Here is a 19593-nt window from a genome sequence, read left to right as displayed (position 1 = left end):
GTCTTTTAATTTCATGGCTACAGTCACCGTCTGCGGTGATCTTGGAGCCCAAGAAAGTAAAATCTGTCACTGCTTCCATTTCTTCCCCTTCTATATGCCAGGAAGTGATGGGGCCAGATGCCATGATCTTAGTTTTTTTAATGTTGAGTTTCAAACCAGCTTTTGCACTCTCCTCTTTCACCCTCAACAAGAGGCTCTTGAGATCCTCTTCGCTTTCTGCCATTAGGGTGGTATCGTCTGCATATCGGAGGTTGTTGATAATTCTCCCGGCAATCTTAATTCCGATCTCTGATTCATCCAACCCGGCATTTCTCATGATGTACTCTGCATATAAGTTAAATAAGCAGGGTGACAATATGCAGCCTTGTCGTACTCCTTTCCCAATTTTGAACCACTCGGTTGTTCCATGTCTGGTTCTTACTGTTGCTTCTTGACCCTCGTACAGGTTTCTCAGGAGACAGGTAAGGTGGTCTGGTACTCCCATCACTTTAAGAATTTGCCACAGTTTGTTGTGATCCACACAATCAAAGGCTTTAGCGTAGTCAATGAAGCAGAAATAGACGTTTTTCTGGAATTCTCTTGCTTTCTCCATGATGCAGCGAATGTTGGCGATTTGATCTCTAGTTCCTCTGCCTCTTCGAAACCCAGCTTGTACTTCCGGTAGTTCTCGGTTCGCATACTGCTGAAGCCTAGCTTGTAGGATTTTGAGCATCACCTTGCTGGCATGTGAAATGAGCGCAATTGTGCGGTAGTTTGAACACTCTTTGGCGTTGCCCTTCTTTGGAATTGGAATGTAAACTGACCTTTTCCAGTCTTGTGGCCACTGTTGAGTGTTCCAGATTTGTTGGCATATTGAATGCAGCACTTTAACAGCATCATCTTTTAGGATTTTAAATAGCTCAGCTGGAATACTGTCATCTCCGCTAGCTTTGTTGTTACTAATGCTTCCTAAGGCCCACTTGACTTCACTCTCTAGGATGTCCGGCTCAAGTTCAGTGACCGCACTATCATGGCTATCAGGGACATTCAGATCTTTCCTGTATAGTTCTTCTGTGTATTCTTGCCACCTCTTCTTAATCTCATCTTCTTCTGTTAGGTCCCTGCCTTCTTTGTCCTTTATCATGCCCGTCTTTGCACAAAACGTTCCCTTGAGATCTCCAATTTTCTTGAAGAGATCTCTAGTCTTTCCCATTCTGTTGTTTTCCTCGATTTCTTTGCATTGTTCATTTAAGAAGGCCTTCTTGTCTCTCCTTGCTATTCTCTGGAACTCTGCATTCAGTTGGAGATATCTTCCCCTTTCTCCCTTGCTTTTCGCTTCCCTTCTTTCTTCAGCTACTTGTAAAGCCTCATCAGACAGCCACTTGGCTTTCTTGCATTTCTTTTTCTTTGGGACGGATTTCGTTGCTGCCTCCTGAACAATGTTACGGACCTCCGTCCATAGTTCCTCAGGCACTCTGTCTATCAGGTCTAATCCCTGAAATCTATTCCTCACCTCCACTGTATATTCATCAGGGATATGATTTAGGTCATACCTGAAAGGTTTAGTGGCTTTCCCTACGTTCTTCAATTTAAGCCGAAATTTTGCAAGAAGCAGCTCATGATCTGAGCCACAGTCAGCTCCAGGTCTTGTTTTTACTGACTGTATGGAGCTTCTCCATCTTTGGCTGCAAAGGACATAATCAATCTGATTTCAATATTGACCATCTGGTGACGTCCATGTGTAGAGTCGCCTCTTGTGCTGTTGGAAAAGAGTGTTTGCTATGATCAGCATGTTCTCTTGGCAAAACTCTATTAGCTTTTGTCCTGCTTCATTTTGTACACCAAGGCCATGCCTGCCTGTTATCCCGGTGATTTCTTGACTTCCTACTTTAGCATTCCAATCCCCTATGATGAAGAGGACATCTTTTTTTTGGTGTTAGTTCTAGAAGGTGTTGTAGGTCTTCATAGAACCGATCAACCTCAGCTTCTTCGGCCTCAGTGGTTGGGGCATAGACTTGAATTACTGTGATGTTGAATGGTTTGCCTTGGATTCGTACTGAGATCATTCTATCATTTTTAAGATTGTACCCCAGTACTGCTTTTCCCACCCTTTTGTTGACTATGAGTGCTACTCCATTTCTTCTAAGGGATTCTTGCCCACAATAGTAGATATGATGGTCACCTGAATTAAATTCGCCCATGCCTGTCCATTTGAGTTCGCTGACTCAAGATGGCAGTGTGCCAAATGCTGCTCTTATCAAGGCTCTGACTAGCGTAAAATCACCAGCAGAAGTTATGTTCATGTGGGAGAGCATTTGTGGGTTATACCCTGTGGTGAGAAGCTGTGCTTCTCGCCTGAAATCTGCTTCTTCCCCTTTTAAGTGTGTTTGGCCTGTCGGACTGGGGTCAAAAGCCTCCCTCCTTACTATCTTCTGGCCTCAGTAATCAGGCACATGTGTGTGTGAGGATATGTGCAAATCAGCATGATTACCTTGTCAACTACTCCTTAAAAGGAGGGGCTGAAAGCCCATGCCCCCAGACTGGGGAGGGATCCATGCCACTCCAGACCACAGAGCATATGGAACTGGTTATCCCCGAGAGGGTTGTTCTGCACATAAGCAGCAGAGACGCAGGTTAAGTAAAAGTGGACAGCTCATAGGTTTATTCTGTTGTTTTTATGTATCCCTTGTTTTGCTCCCTTGGCCCACGTGTCTTGTTAACCTGCTGATTTTGTAATAAAGTTTGTTTGTTGCCAACTGGGTTTAGCCATGTAATTTGGAGGTGTCTGACCAGAACTCAGGAGGGGATTACACCACCCCCATGTGGACTGATCACTTGGAAACACTACCTGGAAGTAAGATCTGACATATAGAAAGGTGGTGAATAAGAAGCCTGCCCCTGTGCCCCACCAAGAGAAAAAAAACATTACACATCTATTAAGGTCCATATATCTAAAGGTAACCAGAACCTTTACCAGTTTTTTGTTGTTGTTTTTTTAGAACTCTGGATAGACTTTAGAACTCCAAAATATTTACTTACTGCTCTGGAGTCTGCATTGGGCGGCTTGAGATATAACTACGGCATTCATCAGGAGCAGAAGATGCCTGTCCTTTGTCAATAACAACACATCCCACTTCAGATCTATTCAGACAGAACAATGTAATCAGGGGAATAGTAATAAGATGGTGCTTATCTGTGACCAGTTTTTGACATAACAACAGCCCATGGTTTAAATAACCCACGGGCTGCCATCCACAAGCAGGAGAAAGCAAGAGAGCAGCCTCCTGCGCACCCTTCACCTCCACTTTTATTCCACAACCTGCGATTCACTCGTTTGTAGTTTGCCGAGCATGACCCATGGTTTGTTGTTGGGTTAACTGCCAGGTTGTTTTACCCCTAAACAACCCATCATTCCAAGTTTGCATGCCATGCAATGAGCCGATTGTAGGTTGTTGATTAAAAAGAGAAGTGACAGGTGCGCAGCAGGCAGTGCACCCACTGTCTCTTGCTTGTCCCCAACAGCCCATGGCATGTTTAACCTATAGGCTGTCATTATGCATGAACTGCCCCAGTGTCTATGAACTCAGAATTATTATTTTTTTAAAAAACTCAATCCAGTATTTCTATGACAAAAAGACAGGTCAATGTTCTCATTCCAGCAATCTCATCTGTATATGCCATCACAAATCTATCACAACAGGAAACAAAAGTCGAAATGTCTCAACATAGGTCAATACTCAAGTTACTAGTATTCAATTTCAAGAATCATAGAATCACAGAATCATAGAATAGTAGGATTGGAAGGGGCCTACAAGGCCATCAAGTCCAACCCCCTGCTCAATGCAAGACTCACAGCCTGATGCATACTCTGAAGAAAGTTTCACAGAGTTCATTGGGATTTAGGGTAAGAGAGTAAGTATGCATAGAATTGCAACATAAACATGGTTAGGATCAGGCTATAATTTTCAGACAGATTCTTTGAAAATAGAAATAAATAAATAAACATAGAACAATATGAACATAAGTCTGGAGCTCACAGGTACAAATTATGATCGGCTTTGACATGTCTATGTAATCCAGGAATCCTACACACCTGCCTCGTGGATGTACCATGTCTGGCAGGGCAGCCTTTCAGATGAATAATGTAACATGAGTGCAGTCCTTAAGCGTGCTTCAGTACCACACATTTCAATACATCTGTATCAACAATGTAAGACTATTATTGGAGAAGCAAGGATTTTATATGTATTTTTAAGACAGAGCAAATAGTATTAGTATTATTTATTTTCTTACCAAACCTGGATCCTCCAGAGGGTGAGGCGCTTATGGCACATTTGCATTCAGGACAAGCCTTGCCTTACTGCATCATTCAAACATCTCTGTGCCCTTTCCACTCCAGATACAAACCTTTTACTGCCTGATGGTTTGGGTTCCTGTTCAGTAGTTTCCTCCGCTTTTCTCCCTGGTACCAACTTCTCAGCACTATCCAAAAGGGCACTAAGAGCTACTCTTCTAAAGACATTTCCATGAGCCTCCTTGATAAACTGAACCAGTTGTCGGATGTCACAGTACAATCCCTAAAGAATGCAGCGTGTCATATGGAAGAAATCAGGGTAGAACAAAAGCCATTGTGTTAAGATGTCAACAATAGGAAACATAAGAACTATTTCTTTCCCTGATCATGCTTTTGTAAGCGAAATCACCCCAAGTTTAAATCCTTTCATTTTTAAATTATTGCGGTCAAACAAACCTGGAGAACATCCAAACTAACCCAATAGAAAAAAAAGAGACAAAGACTCAGGATGTTGAAAACTAGGGCTGTGCACAGACCCGCCACTTCAGGATGCTGGTTCAAACCTTCCAAAGCGGCCCTGCTTCACTTCGGACTGATTCACTTCAAGTTGGATCTGAATCCTAAGTGAAATTCAGACATCTGAATCACTTGTTTGGGGCATTTTCCCATTGACTTGCATGGGAAAACACAAAAGGCCATAACGTTTTCACTTTTCATGATACATACATTAAATTTGGGAAACTCTCAGCCCCCTTGGAGGGGTGTCCACCTGCAAAATGCCAGGCAATTTGGCACAGAAGTTTCTGTGCTAGGTGCAGGTGAAATTTGATTTTTTCAAGGAAATCTCTCAAAGCAGAGCTATAACTTTTCACTGCTTGCACAGAAAGTTGGAGAATGGTATCCCACCTGGAGGGTATCCCACCTGCCAAATCTCAGACAGTTTGGCCCACTGGGTTTTGTGCAAGGTGCAGGTAAAATGTGCTGTTTTCAGAAAATCAAACCAACGTTCATAAAGGGATAATCAAGTTAGGTGTTGAAGCGGTGAGAAAGTCACTATCCCTAAACTCTGCTGTAGGTTTCTTTGAAGTGCAAATAATCCCTTTCCCTTAGTACTACTTTCCTATTCACAGGGTCTCTTTGGTTAAATTGCCTGGGAAAACACTGGCTGGTAGCAGGAAGCAAACAAAGACAGCAACACTGCCAGGTGGGCACATTCACTTGAATGAAGACCAATGACAGTTGTCTGCTGGGCTGACAGAGGCAGGACGCAACACAGCAGCCCTGCCAGGAGGGCACAGCAGCACCTCGCCTACCTCTGCCCCTGCCAAGACCCCGAAGATGCCTCATATTGGGCTTGCTTGTTCTGCAACACACAGTGTAGCATTATATTATTTAAAAAACAGCTGTTAATGTGTGTAGTCCTTTGCCCACTGTTTTTTGAAATGTGGACTGTGTGTACTCCTTTGACACATGCTGTTTGCCTGTCCACACAGCACAAACACAAACACACACACACATGCACGAGCAAAAAAAAAGCAAACACTAAACTACAAGCGGGGGTGGGGGGGCTGTAATCCTAACAGAAGAGAAAGGGTTTTTTAATTATTATTATTTTTAGGGAAAAGTGATCAAAAATGGGAAGGGAAGTAATACAGAAATTGAGAAGGGGAGGTAGAGGGGAGCCAAGAACAGGGAAAGTGAATTACTGTATTTGTGTGCGTGTGTGTGTGTGTGTGTGTGTGTGTTTACAAAAAACCTAGGCAGAATCAAAGTAAGGGCAAACTACTGGTTGAGGGAGAATTGAAAAGGGGTGTGTGTGGGGGGAGGAAGATAAGCAACCACAGTGACATTTCCTGGATTTGTAAATGAACCATCAACAAGAATGAATGGTAAAACTATTACAGAAGGGTGGGGTGGGGAGACACTAAAGAGCTGTCATAGCACGCTCTTTCTTCTCAGCTTTGTTCTGCCAAAGGAGAGTGGGAAGGGTTAAGGCTTCCTCTGTCATGCCTGGCAGAGACTGGTGCAGTTGCTCTTGGTGGCCGCAGCAGAGGCAGGATAGGACTGGAGCCGAGAGAGAAATGCCATGGAGCTTCCCTCTTGGCTCCTGTCCTATCCTGCTGCCACTGCCACCACCACCGTCACTGCACACGATAGTAGCTCATCAGGGCAGTGGGAGGCTGCTCAATTATCAGGTGGCTCATGCACCCCAATGGATCATGTTGCACCCCCCTGGGGTGCATGCACCCCACTTGGAGACCACTGCTCTAGGTTCTAGTCCTCTCCTCTCCAGTAACACCAGCATGGTGTAGTGGCTAGAGTGCTGGACTGGGAGTCGGGAGATCCGGGTTCTAGTCCCCACTCGGCCATGGAAGCTCACTGGGTGACTTTGGGCCAGTCACATACTCTCAGCCCAACCTACCTCACAGGGTTGTTGTTGTGAGGATAAAATGGAGGAGGAGGAGGAGGATTATGTACGCCACCTTGAGTTCCTTGGAGGAAAAAAGGCGGGATATAAATGTAATACATAAATAAATAAATAAATCTCTCTCACAATGAGCAAACGGAGGCTGACTCACAGTAAAGCTCACTCCCTCCTCCTCCTCCTCGAATCATAGAATAGTAGGGTTGGAAGGGGCCTATAAGACCATCGAGTCCAACCCCCTGCTCAATGCAGGAATCCAAGTCAGAGCATCCCTGACACATGGCTGTCCAGCCTTGTCTTGAACGCCTCCAGTGTGGGAGAGCCCACAACCTCCCTAGGTAATTGGTTCCATTGTCGTATTGCTCTAACAGTCAGGATGTTTTTCCTGATGTTCAGCCGGAATCTGGCTTCCTGTCACTTGAGCCCATTATTCCGTGTCCTGCACTCTGGGATGATCAAGAAGAGATCCTGGCCTTCCTCTCTGTGACAACCCTTCAAGTACTTGAACAAGGCTATCCTATCACCCCTCAGCCTTCTCTTCTCAAGGCTAAATATGCTCCGTTCTTTCAGTCTCTCCTCACAGGGCTTTGTTTCCAGTCCCCTGATCATCTTTGTTGCCCTCCTCTGAACCCTCTCCAGCTTGTCTGCATCCTTCTTAAAGTGTGGTGCTCAGAACTGGACACAGTACTCAAGATGAGGCCTAACCAGCGCTGAGTAGAGGGGAACTAGTACCTCATGGGATTTGGAAGCTATACTTCTATGAATGCAGCCCAAAATGGCATTTGCCTTTTTTGCAGCCACATCACATTCAGCTTGCGATCTACAACAATTCCAAGATCCTTCTCGCTTGTAGTATTGTTGAGCCAAGTAACCCCCATCTTGGTCTTGGCATTTGGTTTCTTTTTCCTAGGTGCAAAACTTGGCATTTATCCCTGTTAAATTTCATTCTGTTGTCTTCTGCCCAGCACTCCAGCCTATCAAGATCACTTTGAATTTTGTTTCTGTCTTCCAGGGTATTAGCTATCCCACCCAATTATGTGTCATCTGCAAATTTGATCAGCATTCCCTGAATCCTCCTCTGCATGCTCTCCCCTTCCCCTTCCCCCTCCCTCTTCCTCCCCCCCCCTCACTTGATCTTTCACAAGTTGATACATTTTGGAGACAGCCTGTCTGGGCTGCTCAGAAGGCATAAGAAGAGCTTCGACTATAAGAAGCAGACCAGGCGCCTCGTAGGTGACCCGCTTTGGTTCAGGATGCCTCAGTGCTGTTCTGATCTGCTTCATAACAAGACAAGGCACCTCCTTCACATCGCTATTTGGGCTTCGGACCGAAGTGGAGCACAGCCCTATTGAAAATATATAATTTTATTCCTTCAAGGAATAAAACTTTTTTTTTCAACAGCCTGAGAGTTTTACTTTTTTTTCTATCAGATTTTTAAATTACTGCCATTACTATTACCAAGATTCTCAAAAACTACGGAGAGAATTTAACCACTAAAGTGGAGCTTATCTTAATATACCCAAGATTGCTTTGAAAGGGAATTTCCAAGAACAGCCATCTTATCTCACACAACACAAGGATGACTCCGTCAGGTCAACTCAGCGATTAGATACAAATTCAGATATGCTGTGGGAGATAATTTTGCTCTTTGGAGAACTTACAAACTGCACAGTAGATTTCAGAAAACATTTTCCAACATCACTAAGGACAGCGGCACAGCTCGAGTTTATTGAGAATTTAAATACATGTTAATTTAAAACTGTCAATACTTGGAGTCAAAAAACAAATCTTAAACCAAATGCACAGGTCCACGTTTGCCTTATGGATGGACATCTAACAGATCTAATGCTCTCTCAGTCATGTCAGCAATAATATAAAAGCCCATGCCATGCCAACACAATAATGTTAATTGAAATTAATCATGCCAGCATTTCAGGACATATCTGATATTAAACTTTAACCATTAAAGGATGAATGCAGGTGTTGTCCTTACCAGATTCTCAGGACTATGGAGCTCATGTGTCGTAGAGGCGCAGCGGGTGATCAACGATTTGAACATGGCACTGACAATAATACCTTCCACACTTTGGGCTGTAGACTTGTTGTCCACTGTGGCAAAGTTATTTCCAAAACCAGCCTTGTCTGCAAAATGCGAGTGTAAAATTATCAAAATGCAAAAACTGCCTCCATAAAAATGCCAACATATGAACCAATAACACTTCTGAAATTAGCTGCTCCTATGCTCTGCAGTGGTGTGCTTCCTGTAAAGGGAAAGTGGAGTGCTTATGAAGACTGCCTATACTTACTGTCCGTGACTGGCTCCATGCAAAATCCTAGCAACGCATGTAAAAAATCCACCACATTGTTGAGTGAATCCTTGTTCACATAGTCCCTCATGGTTTGCCGGAACTGCATCTTATCCAGCTTGTACAACTTTGTGAGGCAGTTCTGAGCCTATGGAGAGATTTTAAGAACATCCGTCACATCCACTCAGGTTCTGGTGACAACCGTATATTGTTTGGACTTGGGCAGAGAGAAAACTGCACAAACAAAGATGTTAAACTCAGGCTGGAACATCATGTTATGGCAGGTGCATGACTGCCAGCAAAACCTGTATCCCTACGTCTCCTCCTCTTTCTCCTGGTCCTGTGTAATACAAGAGAACACGTGGAGAATACCAGAGAATACTCCCAGTTAACAGGGACAGGAGATAACATAACACCCTATCACACATTCTCTTTTACTATACATTGCCCAGGGAAAGAGGATATGGTGGATGCAAGGATGCTGTTTTCAGAGGCAGCCATGCCTCTCTCAGAAAGTATACTTTTGCCCTCAGCTGAACCCCTACACTGAACTTTGGTTCACATGTAGTGTTAACCAGGGAGTCTTGCCCTATGGAAGCTACTGTGTCTTGTGGATGACCTGTTCATCTTTGATTGCATTTAGCCAACTCTTTCAACTCTCCAGGTGCTGTTTCATCTAGTCTCATCAGGACTGGATGGTTCATTTAGTTTTTAGGGTGCTTTAATTCTCTCTCTGTCAGGAGTGTTTCTGAGCACGGGGAGTGGGAGAGTGGTTCAGATTCTGAAGAAGAATCGCTAGACATGGGGGAGGTATGTTCCCAGGGTAGTCCAGACATGGCTAGGCAGGCTCCTCAGGTTTCAAAGGTCCAGCTGCAGGAGGAGGTTCCCTCTTCTCCCCACCCCCGTGAGAGATAGCAAACAGGGAGAGGCGGGGTTTGGGGAATCTGAATTAATAGATGCCAGACGCAGAGCGAAAAGGGAGAAGGCCAGGGCGGAACTTAGTTGGTCTACCCGATTGGCCTTGAGTGAACAGCTGTGCCTAGAGACCTCACGAGAGAGAGAGAGAGACAGACAGACAGACAGACAGACCTCCCCCCACCTCTTAAGTTAGGCTAGTGAGATTGCTTCCCTTTCAAACGGCAGGCAAGCTGTCAGGATTCCTTTTGCCCCCACTGAGCTTCAAATGCCAAATCAAACACAGACAAGAGGCTTCAATCTATGGCTTTTAATCCATCTCTTCAAAGGGTCATACAGATGCAAATTCTCAGTGACTCTCAGTCTACAAGAAAATGCCTTCAGGGGGTTCAAAAGATAGCTACGAAAGTTGCCTGCTGTTTGAAAGGAAAGCAATCTCACTAGCCTAACTTAAGGGGTGGGGGGAGGTCTCTCTCTCTTTCTCTCTCTCTCTCTCTCATGAGGTCTCTAGGCACAGCTGTTCACTCAAGGCCAATCAGGTAGTTCTACCCTGGCCTTCTCCCTCTTTGCTCTGCATCTGCGTCTGGCATCTATTAATTCAGATTCCCCAATCCCCGCCTCTCCCTGGTCTCTGTCTCTCATGGGGGTAGGGTGAAGAGGGAACCTCCTCCTGCAGCTGGACCTTTGAAACCTGAGGAGCCTGCCTAGCCATGTCTGGACTAACCTGGGAACATACCTCCCCCATGTCTGGCGGTTCTTCAGAATCTGAACTACTCTCCCACTCCCTGCGCTCAGAAACACTCCTGACATTCTCTCTCTTGCACCCCCCCCCCACACACTACCATCAGGCCCTTCAAGAGATGTAGGCCCCAGAGAACCCAATATTCATGGGTTCTTACCATATTCTGTTCGGCAGCCAGCTGAGGGATGTGTCAATTTTCTCCCAAGCCTCTCCCCAAGCTCCACACGGTGTAAGATACAGGAGAAGCCCCCCATGACAATTCATGTCTGCCAGTCAATCTAGCTAGTCTATGAAGCCTCCATATTCCCCTTCACTCATTATTTTAAATTGAACAGTATTCAATTTATTTTCCCCAAAGGGGGCTTCTAGGCATGTGGCTGAGCCACTTAGAGAGATGAGCCATGTGAATCCCCCACCCCACTTTTCTTGGGTTTTTGTGGGCTCTGGCTGCCATGACTTTTAAAGGTATGTAAAAGTCCTCTTCACCATGCTGATTAAAGGCTGCTTCTTTTTGTTTTGAGCTTGTAGCCTAAATTCAGTGTGTCTGATACAGTGCGCTGAAATCAGTATGATTCTGTAGCATGTAAGGCCACATTCCCCCTCTAGGAATTCAGTTTCCACTATTTGCAAGTTAAGCATATCCTCTTACAAATATGATCGGTTATTTCAGTCCTGACCTAAAATCAGGAAGAGCCCCATCCCACCTTTACTGGACCTTTGTCCTCCAGCCAAGGTGGGTTAGAATTTCTGCAGCCTTCAGGGGGTTCTCACAAAGTTGCTGCATTTACTATTCGGGGTACTTACAACTGAATAAGGTGGCCAAGTTATGTTTTCTTCTTTTTGGACAGCCATTTTTTCTTTGTACAATGACATCATCAACAGTAGCTTTCCCAGCACCATTCTTTAATTATTTTTGTAACGTGACTGGCAGTCACTGCTCAGTATGGTAGCTCACTCTTGTTTAATATGAAGACCGCTTGGCCACTTTATTAAATATTAAGTACCCCACTCATACGAAAGTTCTCCCCTGACATCCCAATGTCCCAATTCCCTCCTAAACTTCAGAAAGGGTTTTGCATGCCCAACTTGCCCTTTAAACCCACTGAACATCCAGGTAGTAGAGGGGTCATGGATCAGTGGTAGAGCACCTGCTTTGCATGCAGAAGGTCCCAAGTTTGATCCCCGGTATCCCCTGGTAGGACTGGAAAAAATCCTGCTTGAAACCCTGGAGAGCCGCTGCCAGTCAGTGTCAACAATAACGGACGTGATGGACCAATGGTCTTACTCTGTATAAGGCAGCTTCCTATATTCCTAACCTGTGGTCCAGCCATAAAACACTACAGGACTGGAGAGCCAATAACAGTGATGTAGGTAGTAGGTAGACTGCTGGCTATGGACAGTGAAGACCTTGGTTTGGATCCCTTCTGAGCCATGAAGCTCGTTGGGTGATCTTGGGCCAGCCACTTCCTGTCAGCCTAATCTACCTTGCAGGATTATTGTGAGTATAAAATACTCCTGAGCTCCATGGAGGCAGAGTAGGATACAAGTATGATCAATTAATGGTGACTCTAAGAAGTGTTCATCTTTACTTGCAACACTTTTTAAAAGCCATCAGCTGGAGCACCGCACAAAGAATCTTATTTACTCTTGTCCTCTGTTGTGGTGCACTGCTAAACTAGACAACATCACAGGCTCCACAGCTAGGAATGCTGGCTGTGGAAGGACTTGCCTTCAGTACAAAGAGTCAGACTTAGATGGACCTCATCTAAGGGGTGGTGCAAAACTTGGATTTAAGAAGATAAACGTTTTGGAGCCAACTTCCATCCCACATTAGCATACCTGATGTCTCAGGCGATCTCCAGAGAGACCCCGGTGACCTTCTCCACAGCCATATGCACAGCCCAAAGACTTCACGATCTTTATCAGCATTGTCAGGGCCAGCCTGTGAGTGCTTACTGGAGTACTTTCATCCTTACAGCCACCAATTTTGAAAAAGGGGGAAAGAGAAGATAAGGCAACTATTTCCTGTGCAACAGCAGTAAACAGACTTATAGCACTAATTTCTGTACAAACAAGTTTATCTTTGTGCACCCAAACGTTGGATGTATGTATTGTAAGCACATCTATGGGGAAAAGTGGCATACACATGCCTGCAGGGATTTTCTATAGCTCTCTAGCCTAATCCAGCTTGAGGGAGCAGTGTGCTCAGATTGCCAGTTTGGAAGCCTCATCTCAGAACCTCAATGTTCTTGTTTTTTGTTTAGCCTCAGCCTTCAGAGGAGGGCTGTCGCTCAGTGGCAGAGCACCTGCTTTGCATGCAGAAGGCCCCAGGTTCAATCCCGTGCATCTCCAAGTAGACCTGAATAAAATTCTGCCCGAAATCCTGGAGAACCACTGCTGGCCAGTATCAACAATACTGGACTAGATGAAACAACGGTCTGACTCAGTATAAGGCAGCTTCCTAGGTTCCTAGGTTCTCTTGCACCTGTCGTGGCAACACCATCACCTGCTTCACCTCAGAGAAGAGCATGGCTGCCACACTTCTCGGTGACTTCCCCTTCTCATCTCAGCAGCAACCGCAGAATGAACCAAGGGCTGGCACCAGGCTTGTATAGGCCCTCAGCAGAGTGCCACCAACAGGGAGCCTCCACTTGCATCTAGTCTCTGTCTGGCATCGCCATCACTGGCTGCTGCCACACGGGCCCCCCAGCAGCACTGCAGTCGCCAGTCACTCCCACCCCTCCCCTGGATGTACTTACCTGGCACCGCCACTGCCTGTTGCTGCCAAGGAAGCATGCCCAGGGGGAGGGGGAGTGACTGGCGGCTGCAATGCTGCTGGGGGGCCTAAGTGGTGAAAACCAGCGGTGGCAATGCTAGGTGGGAGCCAGTGGCAGCAGGCTATGGGTCAGCCCCGGGGCAGGTCATGCTGGGGGCGCAAGGGGGGGCATGGCTGCCTGATTATAGTGGGTGCTAATGCCAGCCCTGGCTGCACCTCACACCTGATCTAGCTTAAAGGGGTATATAGGGTTTCCCCCTTCTCTGGTTCCTTCTCCCATCCATTCCCTTCTCCACTACCTGCTCTCTTCCCCCCCACCCCAAATCCAGCCTTTTCCACTCCATTCAACTTCCCTCCCTTCTCCCAGCAGCATTGCCAGAAGAGGGATGCAATCCAAAATCCACCGAGACAAAATGAGAAGGAAGAGAGAAGGAAGGAATTGGGGAGGAACTTGAGCTCATGGTAAAGGGCATGCCTTGCATGCAAAAGGTCCCAGGTTCAGCCCTTGACATCTCCAGCTTCAAAAAAATCAGGTAGTAGGTGATGGGAAGGACCTTTGCCTGAGACCCTGGGGAGCTACTGCCAGCCGGAGGAGACAATACTGGGCAAGATGGATAAATGTAAATAATCAAATAATCTGATGTGGTATAAAGCTGCTTGCTAAGAAAAGGCATTCCAACCACACACATGCATGTAGTTGCTGCTATGGAGGTGGTGGGAAAGAAGTGATATGCAACCCAAACTTTCCTTTGCCTGGCAAACCAGGCCTGGTTGGGGTAACAGCAGCGGACACACCCAGCCCTTTCTCCACCCACTCATGTTCTCGCCCTGGACTTACTGGCTGCACCCAGAACTGCTATGGTGCTACCCAAGTTAGTGCTGCACCAGGCAAGTATGAATTATCATACATCTGAGTACAAGAGCACAAAAGGTCTTGAACCCTATACAGAGGCCCTTGCTTCTCCTACATAATCAAAAATTCTCACACATTGGACAACACTGCTGGAGAGAGATGAAGAAATAAACCGAACTGAACTCAGACTCATTCAGATTCTGGCACTTTAAAATCACTGCAGAACACAGCACCAGAAATCTGGCAACAGAATTTTAAATATTGTGCCTAAACACATGCATGGCAGTGGAATATCACATCAGTGAGGATTTAGCCATACAAATGTTGTTCAGAATGCTGCCATGTAGAGAGAGAAGTCATAACACACATGTATAAAAGCATAGTATGATATATACAGCAAACAATTTATACATAGGAAGCCCCAACTTACCTTGTCTTCTTTTTTATCATTCTTTTCATAAGGTCTTCCTTCACCTTCTCCTCCTCCACCACCACCTCCTCCTCCATCTCCATCGCCTCCGCTGCCGCCGCCACCACTTCCGCCGCCGCCGCCTCCTCCTCCTTCTCCACCACCATCTCCAGTTCCACTGATTGGGGCAGCCCCAAATCCAGATGTTGAACTACTCAAAGCCCCCTTGAGTTGAAAGGAGGTCTCACTTTGTCGCTTCTCAGTAGATTCATTCTCCTTGTTCTCACTTTTCCTTCTGATCTTCTCCACACAGGGCACCACACCAAGCTGAAGCAGGCATTCCACAATATTGAGGGCAACATCACAGATTCGGGAGCTGATGTCATGGTTCAGGACCAAGTAAACAGCCTTGAGAACCACCTTGGAGAATGAAAAGAAAGGTGCAGCAGATTTATTTTAAACACAGCATGCAAAACTCTGACCGGCAGCAAAGATATATTTTGCCATGGTGTTCACTGGAGCAACTTTTATATGTATGGTATACCATATCAAGGTGACTTGATATGCTATTCCATACCATAGGAGCTGTAGCCTGACATGCTGTGTACCGAGGTGTGTGTGTATGCCATTTATACAAGCCTTCCTAAGGCTGTCAATGCCTTTACCCTTTAGCCAAGGCCGATCAAAGTCAGTTTTCTGATCGAGTTGCCTTTTAGCTGACTCAGAACTAACCTGCCATAAGTAGTAAGAGAGTAATGGGCTGCAGTTATTGGAAGAGTCTGAGATCAAAAATTCAGACTGCTTCCAGATGGAGGGCTCCTAGTCCTAACAATCAAAAAGCACTATAGAACTATTCCACCTTTTCCTCCAAAGCACTTTTTTATGGAAAGAAAAAAGATGGAAGCAGCACTGGGAAAACACAGAAGGGCTACGAATGGAAGATGATGTCTGTACACACACACACACACACACACACAACAAATTCTGTGAATGAGGCAGGTCAGTTTTATGATAACTGCCTCATCTGGAAACATCTTCAGATGATTTAATGGTCTGACAATCATCAATCTTTCTCCTAGCTACTTGGAGATCTTGAATTACCTCTTTTACCCTTTCTGCCCTATGCAGAAAGAAGAGGATCAAGCAGTGGTATAGTGGCAAATCATGACAGTCCCCATAGCCAGGTCCCCAAGGAGAGTCCAAAAATGCAGGCAGCTGTGTTGATCAACACACCAGTTCTAGCAGTTTTCATCTCCCCCAGGAGCAGGCCTTTTGGAAAGGCAATGGGCCATAATTGCCATTCAAGACCAGGCCACCCCAAAATACTTTGCATTACAACTGGGATAGCTCACAAGAATATATTGTTGCTGGGAAAATTCACATTTTCCCCACCTCCTGTGAGAATTGCTGCTAAGCTCAGAGGGAACAGGGAATGCGGGGGAGTGGGGGTGTGGGTGGCAGATGACTCAGCATCCCTGCTAATCTGCTGCATCCCTGTGAGCCCGAGCTCCAAGACACCACTGGAATCCAGATCCTCTGCGATGAGCATTTTGTGGCTGGTGGGAAAGTGTGTTGAAACTGTCACATGCTTTACATTTCTTCAAGGGACAAAATTTTCCTCTGTCACGAGACAGGAAGATCTTTTAGCCCAGGGATTCTTGAACTTTGTCTTAAGGAGCCTCCCAATGAGAAGCAGATTGTTTGAGCCTCCTCCCAATATAATTAAGGGCCTCTTTGGACCTGGAGGTAGAAATGTCAGATAAACTGTTCCTAATGTATTTTCTTATATATTTTGAGATTTCAAGATTTCAAACATTATGAATGTCTGACCAATCAACTTCACATGATCACATATCAATCTTACACTTCCAAGATAACTGAGAAATAGGGGGAAGGATTTGATTGGTATAGTGAATGAAGACTGACTTTTTCAACCAGGTACATCCTAAAAGCACAGGGGCCAGGGGGAAACAGAAACAGACCTTATGAAAACAAAAACAGACCTAGACTACAAAACAAAATATGCAACTTATAATTAGGGAAGAGAACATTTTCTATATAATTAACTTTCCATTTTTACCCAGACCGCTGTAAGGGAACTCCGGTCTCAGTGTAATACTATGCTGAGTTGTTTTCACTGAGAGTTGATGATATACTTTCACTGAGAGTTTGACTATATACTTTAAATGACCATTAATGGACTGGAATGATCTTTATGCTGTGCTAAAAGAGAAGGAGTGGGATATAATTGGGGGAGTTTTATCTCTGCCTTTCAGCTGCAAGCACAGAAGTAGATACTTTTTCTCCATGCTATTTACCGAAAGATCCAGCATGCCGTTCTTGTGGACAAAGTTGCTGGTCCCATCTATGTGATCTGTATCCTCCAGGCAGCTATAATTGATGCAGGAATCTGTCAAACTGCGAGGAAGATTGGCACATGCCAGGGGCTCGTGGGGCATCTCTGGTATGGGCACCTGGTTGCAGAGCTTGCGCATATGCTCACTGAAGAAGTCGGCATAGCCCACGTTGAAAGAGGCCAGTGTAGTGTTGAAGGTTGCCACTGTGATGGTGGAAATTTGGGAACGCACTGTGCAAAAGTACAACAGATAATATTAACTTTATTGGAGAACTAATTTGATAAGAACTGATCATCTTACTATTTTCAGTATAGGGACTCTGCTTTGGAACATTGCAAGCTTCCACTAGCAACATTGGTTCTAATGATTCACACATCTGTTCACAAAGAAGTATCTTAGGGATCATCTAGAGGGAAGGGGAGGGGGGAATCTACTGCTGTCCTCTTGTCAAATCTTTTAGGATCTGGCAGAATTCATGGGAATGCTATCTGGTTATACGAAACTGAAGAGCTCAACAATGTTTATTTAATCCCACATTCATCTACAGAAACATACTCCCCTGCTCTGCTCTGCTCTGCTCTGCTCTGCTCTGCTCTGCTCTGGTGTGCAAGCTAGGAAAGCATACATTTAGCTAAATAGTTGATACCAGCACACAGTCTTGATTATGTTCCCTGTGTAACTCAAAAGCTTGCACATTCCAATTCATCAGAGTTATTACTGTGTCTCCTAGAAAGGGCATATTCATTTAATGTTGCAGAAGAAAAGGAACAAGCCATCATCTCAGCTTCTTTACGTTCTCCATGCTGGGGGGAAATAAAAAAAAACCTTTGCTCAGCTTCTTTGAATATAATCTCACCATGGCTGTTGGAGTGGTCTGGCAGATCAGTAACTAGGGTGTGATGGGAATGGGAATGCCTAGCACTCAGGCTCTCCATCTCTGTTGCTGTATCGGAGCTACCCCGCCTGGTAAACCTCCCTAGAGCATGGGAAAGAAGTGCATCATTCTGTTTGTAGTGCAAACAGTAGTAATAATAGTAATAAGAGGACAAAGAAAATTGCTGGGATTCACGGCAGCCTATGTCTCTGTGGAGCCTCACAACGCAGATTCCAAGTTGTGAACATTTCCCTAGATGACTGAATATGTCCACTCTGATGTCATAAGCTGATAACTGGCTACCATCATTACTGGCACCCCAGGGACTGAACGAGGCACTGTTTTGAAGAGGGAAAGAAATCAACTCCAGTAAATGTAGTAAATTGCATTATTAGGTTATATTGTGAGTCTATTGGCTGAAAAGGTGGGATAGAATGTAAGTAATACTTATTCTGTGGGAACTGGGCACAACAGGGGCGCTCGTAATTAATATTGGGCCAAAATATTCAGCTCAGCGATTTTCATCACTTTGCGGGGGTGAGGCAAAAACGACCCACAAAGATTTTCCTGATCTTTGGGAGCTGGGCCAAATTGTAAAATTTTGGGTGGGGTGATAGAGACAACACAGATGAAGTTTAACATGATAGAGACGAGGCAGAAGAGGGTTACAGTCTTCCCCACTAGAAAGAGAGCAGCCCACTGGGTGTGACACTACATCATGAAAGTCTTTGAACACTCCCCCCTTTTGCAGGAGCTGTGAGAAAGTGGGGTGCTGGGTGGAGGATTTGGGGCCCAGCATGACTTGGAATACACAGAAATCCATGGATGACCTAAGAGCTTTAGGATTTGGCTATATCAGAGATAAGATCAATGAGCTTGTCTGAAAGCATTCTGCCCCCAGCTGGCAGACACCAATTAATGCTAACAGAATTATTAAGATCAAGCAGACCACAGAAATGTAAGATTAAACTGAAAAAGTGGCACAAATAACAACAGAAATAACAATGCCACTTCTACAATATTAGATCAACTGTTCTCATTCACCTAAGATGGTGGTTTGCCACCCTCCTCTCTCAATGCCACGTCTGTCTTCACCGATCCCAGAGAAGCTGCCAAAGGAGAAGGTGCTCCGCGTGGGAGACACGTCCAAGTGGTCTTCGTGGAGCAAGAAGGGCACCCCCATCCTCCGCTGCCGCTTCTTCCCTGCGTGGTGGAAAGGGATGGAGCCCTTGCGCTCGCGGTCTTCTTTGCGGCTCTTGAACTGCAGGAAGAGCGTAGGAAGAAACCTAGATGGCAGAACGCGTGAGGAAACTGCAGCATGGTTACCAGGGGCCCAGGAGTGAATTCTTCCCCATGGCTCTGATTTGTGAATTGAGCATAGAAATGTATCTGTCACCATTAACGTTGCTTTCAGTCGGGTTAGCCAATGCAATGGAAAAAAGAAAAATCCCAGTGTTTTGTGTACTTTGTAATAAATACACACAATTCTGTAATGAGAGCCGGTCATGTAAATTATGCAGACCTGCACAAGCCTGCCTAATTTGCAAGTCCACATTCCTCTCAAAAAGTTTGGATTTTCAGCCAAAAATGAGAGATACCTCACTTAATATGCAGAGCAAATGAGACTCAGAGGAAGGCCTGGAAAGGGATGGAGAAGACCTGG

General features: G+C 45.3%; 1 protein-coding gene across 3 annotated transcripts in view; it reads right to left on the bottom strand.

Moving 5' to 3' along the window:
- UNC80 (unc-80 subunit of NALCN channel complex) overlaps nucleotides 1-19593 on the bottom strand; it is a 168625-nt gene that overhangs the window by 112207 nt on the left and 36825 nt on the right. For 2 of the 3 annotated variants that reach the window (XM_084819210.1, XM_084819202.1), the window contains exons 10-18: nucleotides 18975-19191; nucleotides 17913-18032; nucleotides 17018-17286; nucleotides 14721-15119; nucleotides 12501-12632; nucleotides 9005-9152; nucleotides 8692-8840; nucleotides 4387-4556; nucleotides 3019-3120 (exon numbers count right to left, since the gene is read on the bottom strand). In XM_084819210.1, the coding sequence (XP_084675336.1) occupies nucleotides 3019-3120; nucleotides 4387-4556; nucleotides 8692-8840; nucleotides 9005-9152; nucleotides 12501-12632; nucleotides 14721-15119; nucleotides 17018-17286; nucleotides 17913-18032; nucleotides 18975-19191 (1706 nt within the window). Of the gene's footprint in view, nucleotides 1-3018; nucleotides 3121-4386; nucleotides 4557-8691; nucleotides 8841-9004; nucleotides 9153-9430; nucleotides 9442-12496; nucleotides 12633-14720; nucleotides 15120-17017; nucleotides 17289-17893; nucleotides 18033-18974; nucleotides 19192-19593 lie in introns of all 3 variants that reach the window. The other variant, XM_084819218.1, reaches the window with a different exon arrangement.

This window comes from Heloderma suspectum, chromosome 1, assembly GCF_057233095.1.
Source record: "Heloderma suspectum isolate Gila_16-S chromosome 1, 16-S_ref, whole genome shotgun sequence".
Classification (NCBI taxonomy): Eukaryota; Metazoa; Chordata; class Lepidosauria; order Squamata; family Helodermatidae; genus Heloderma; species Heloderma suspectum.
Note: the sequence above shows the minus strand (reverse complement) of the source record. Positions and strands in the feature narration are given on the sequence as shown.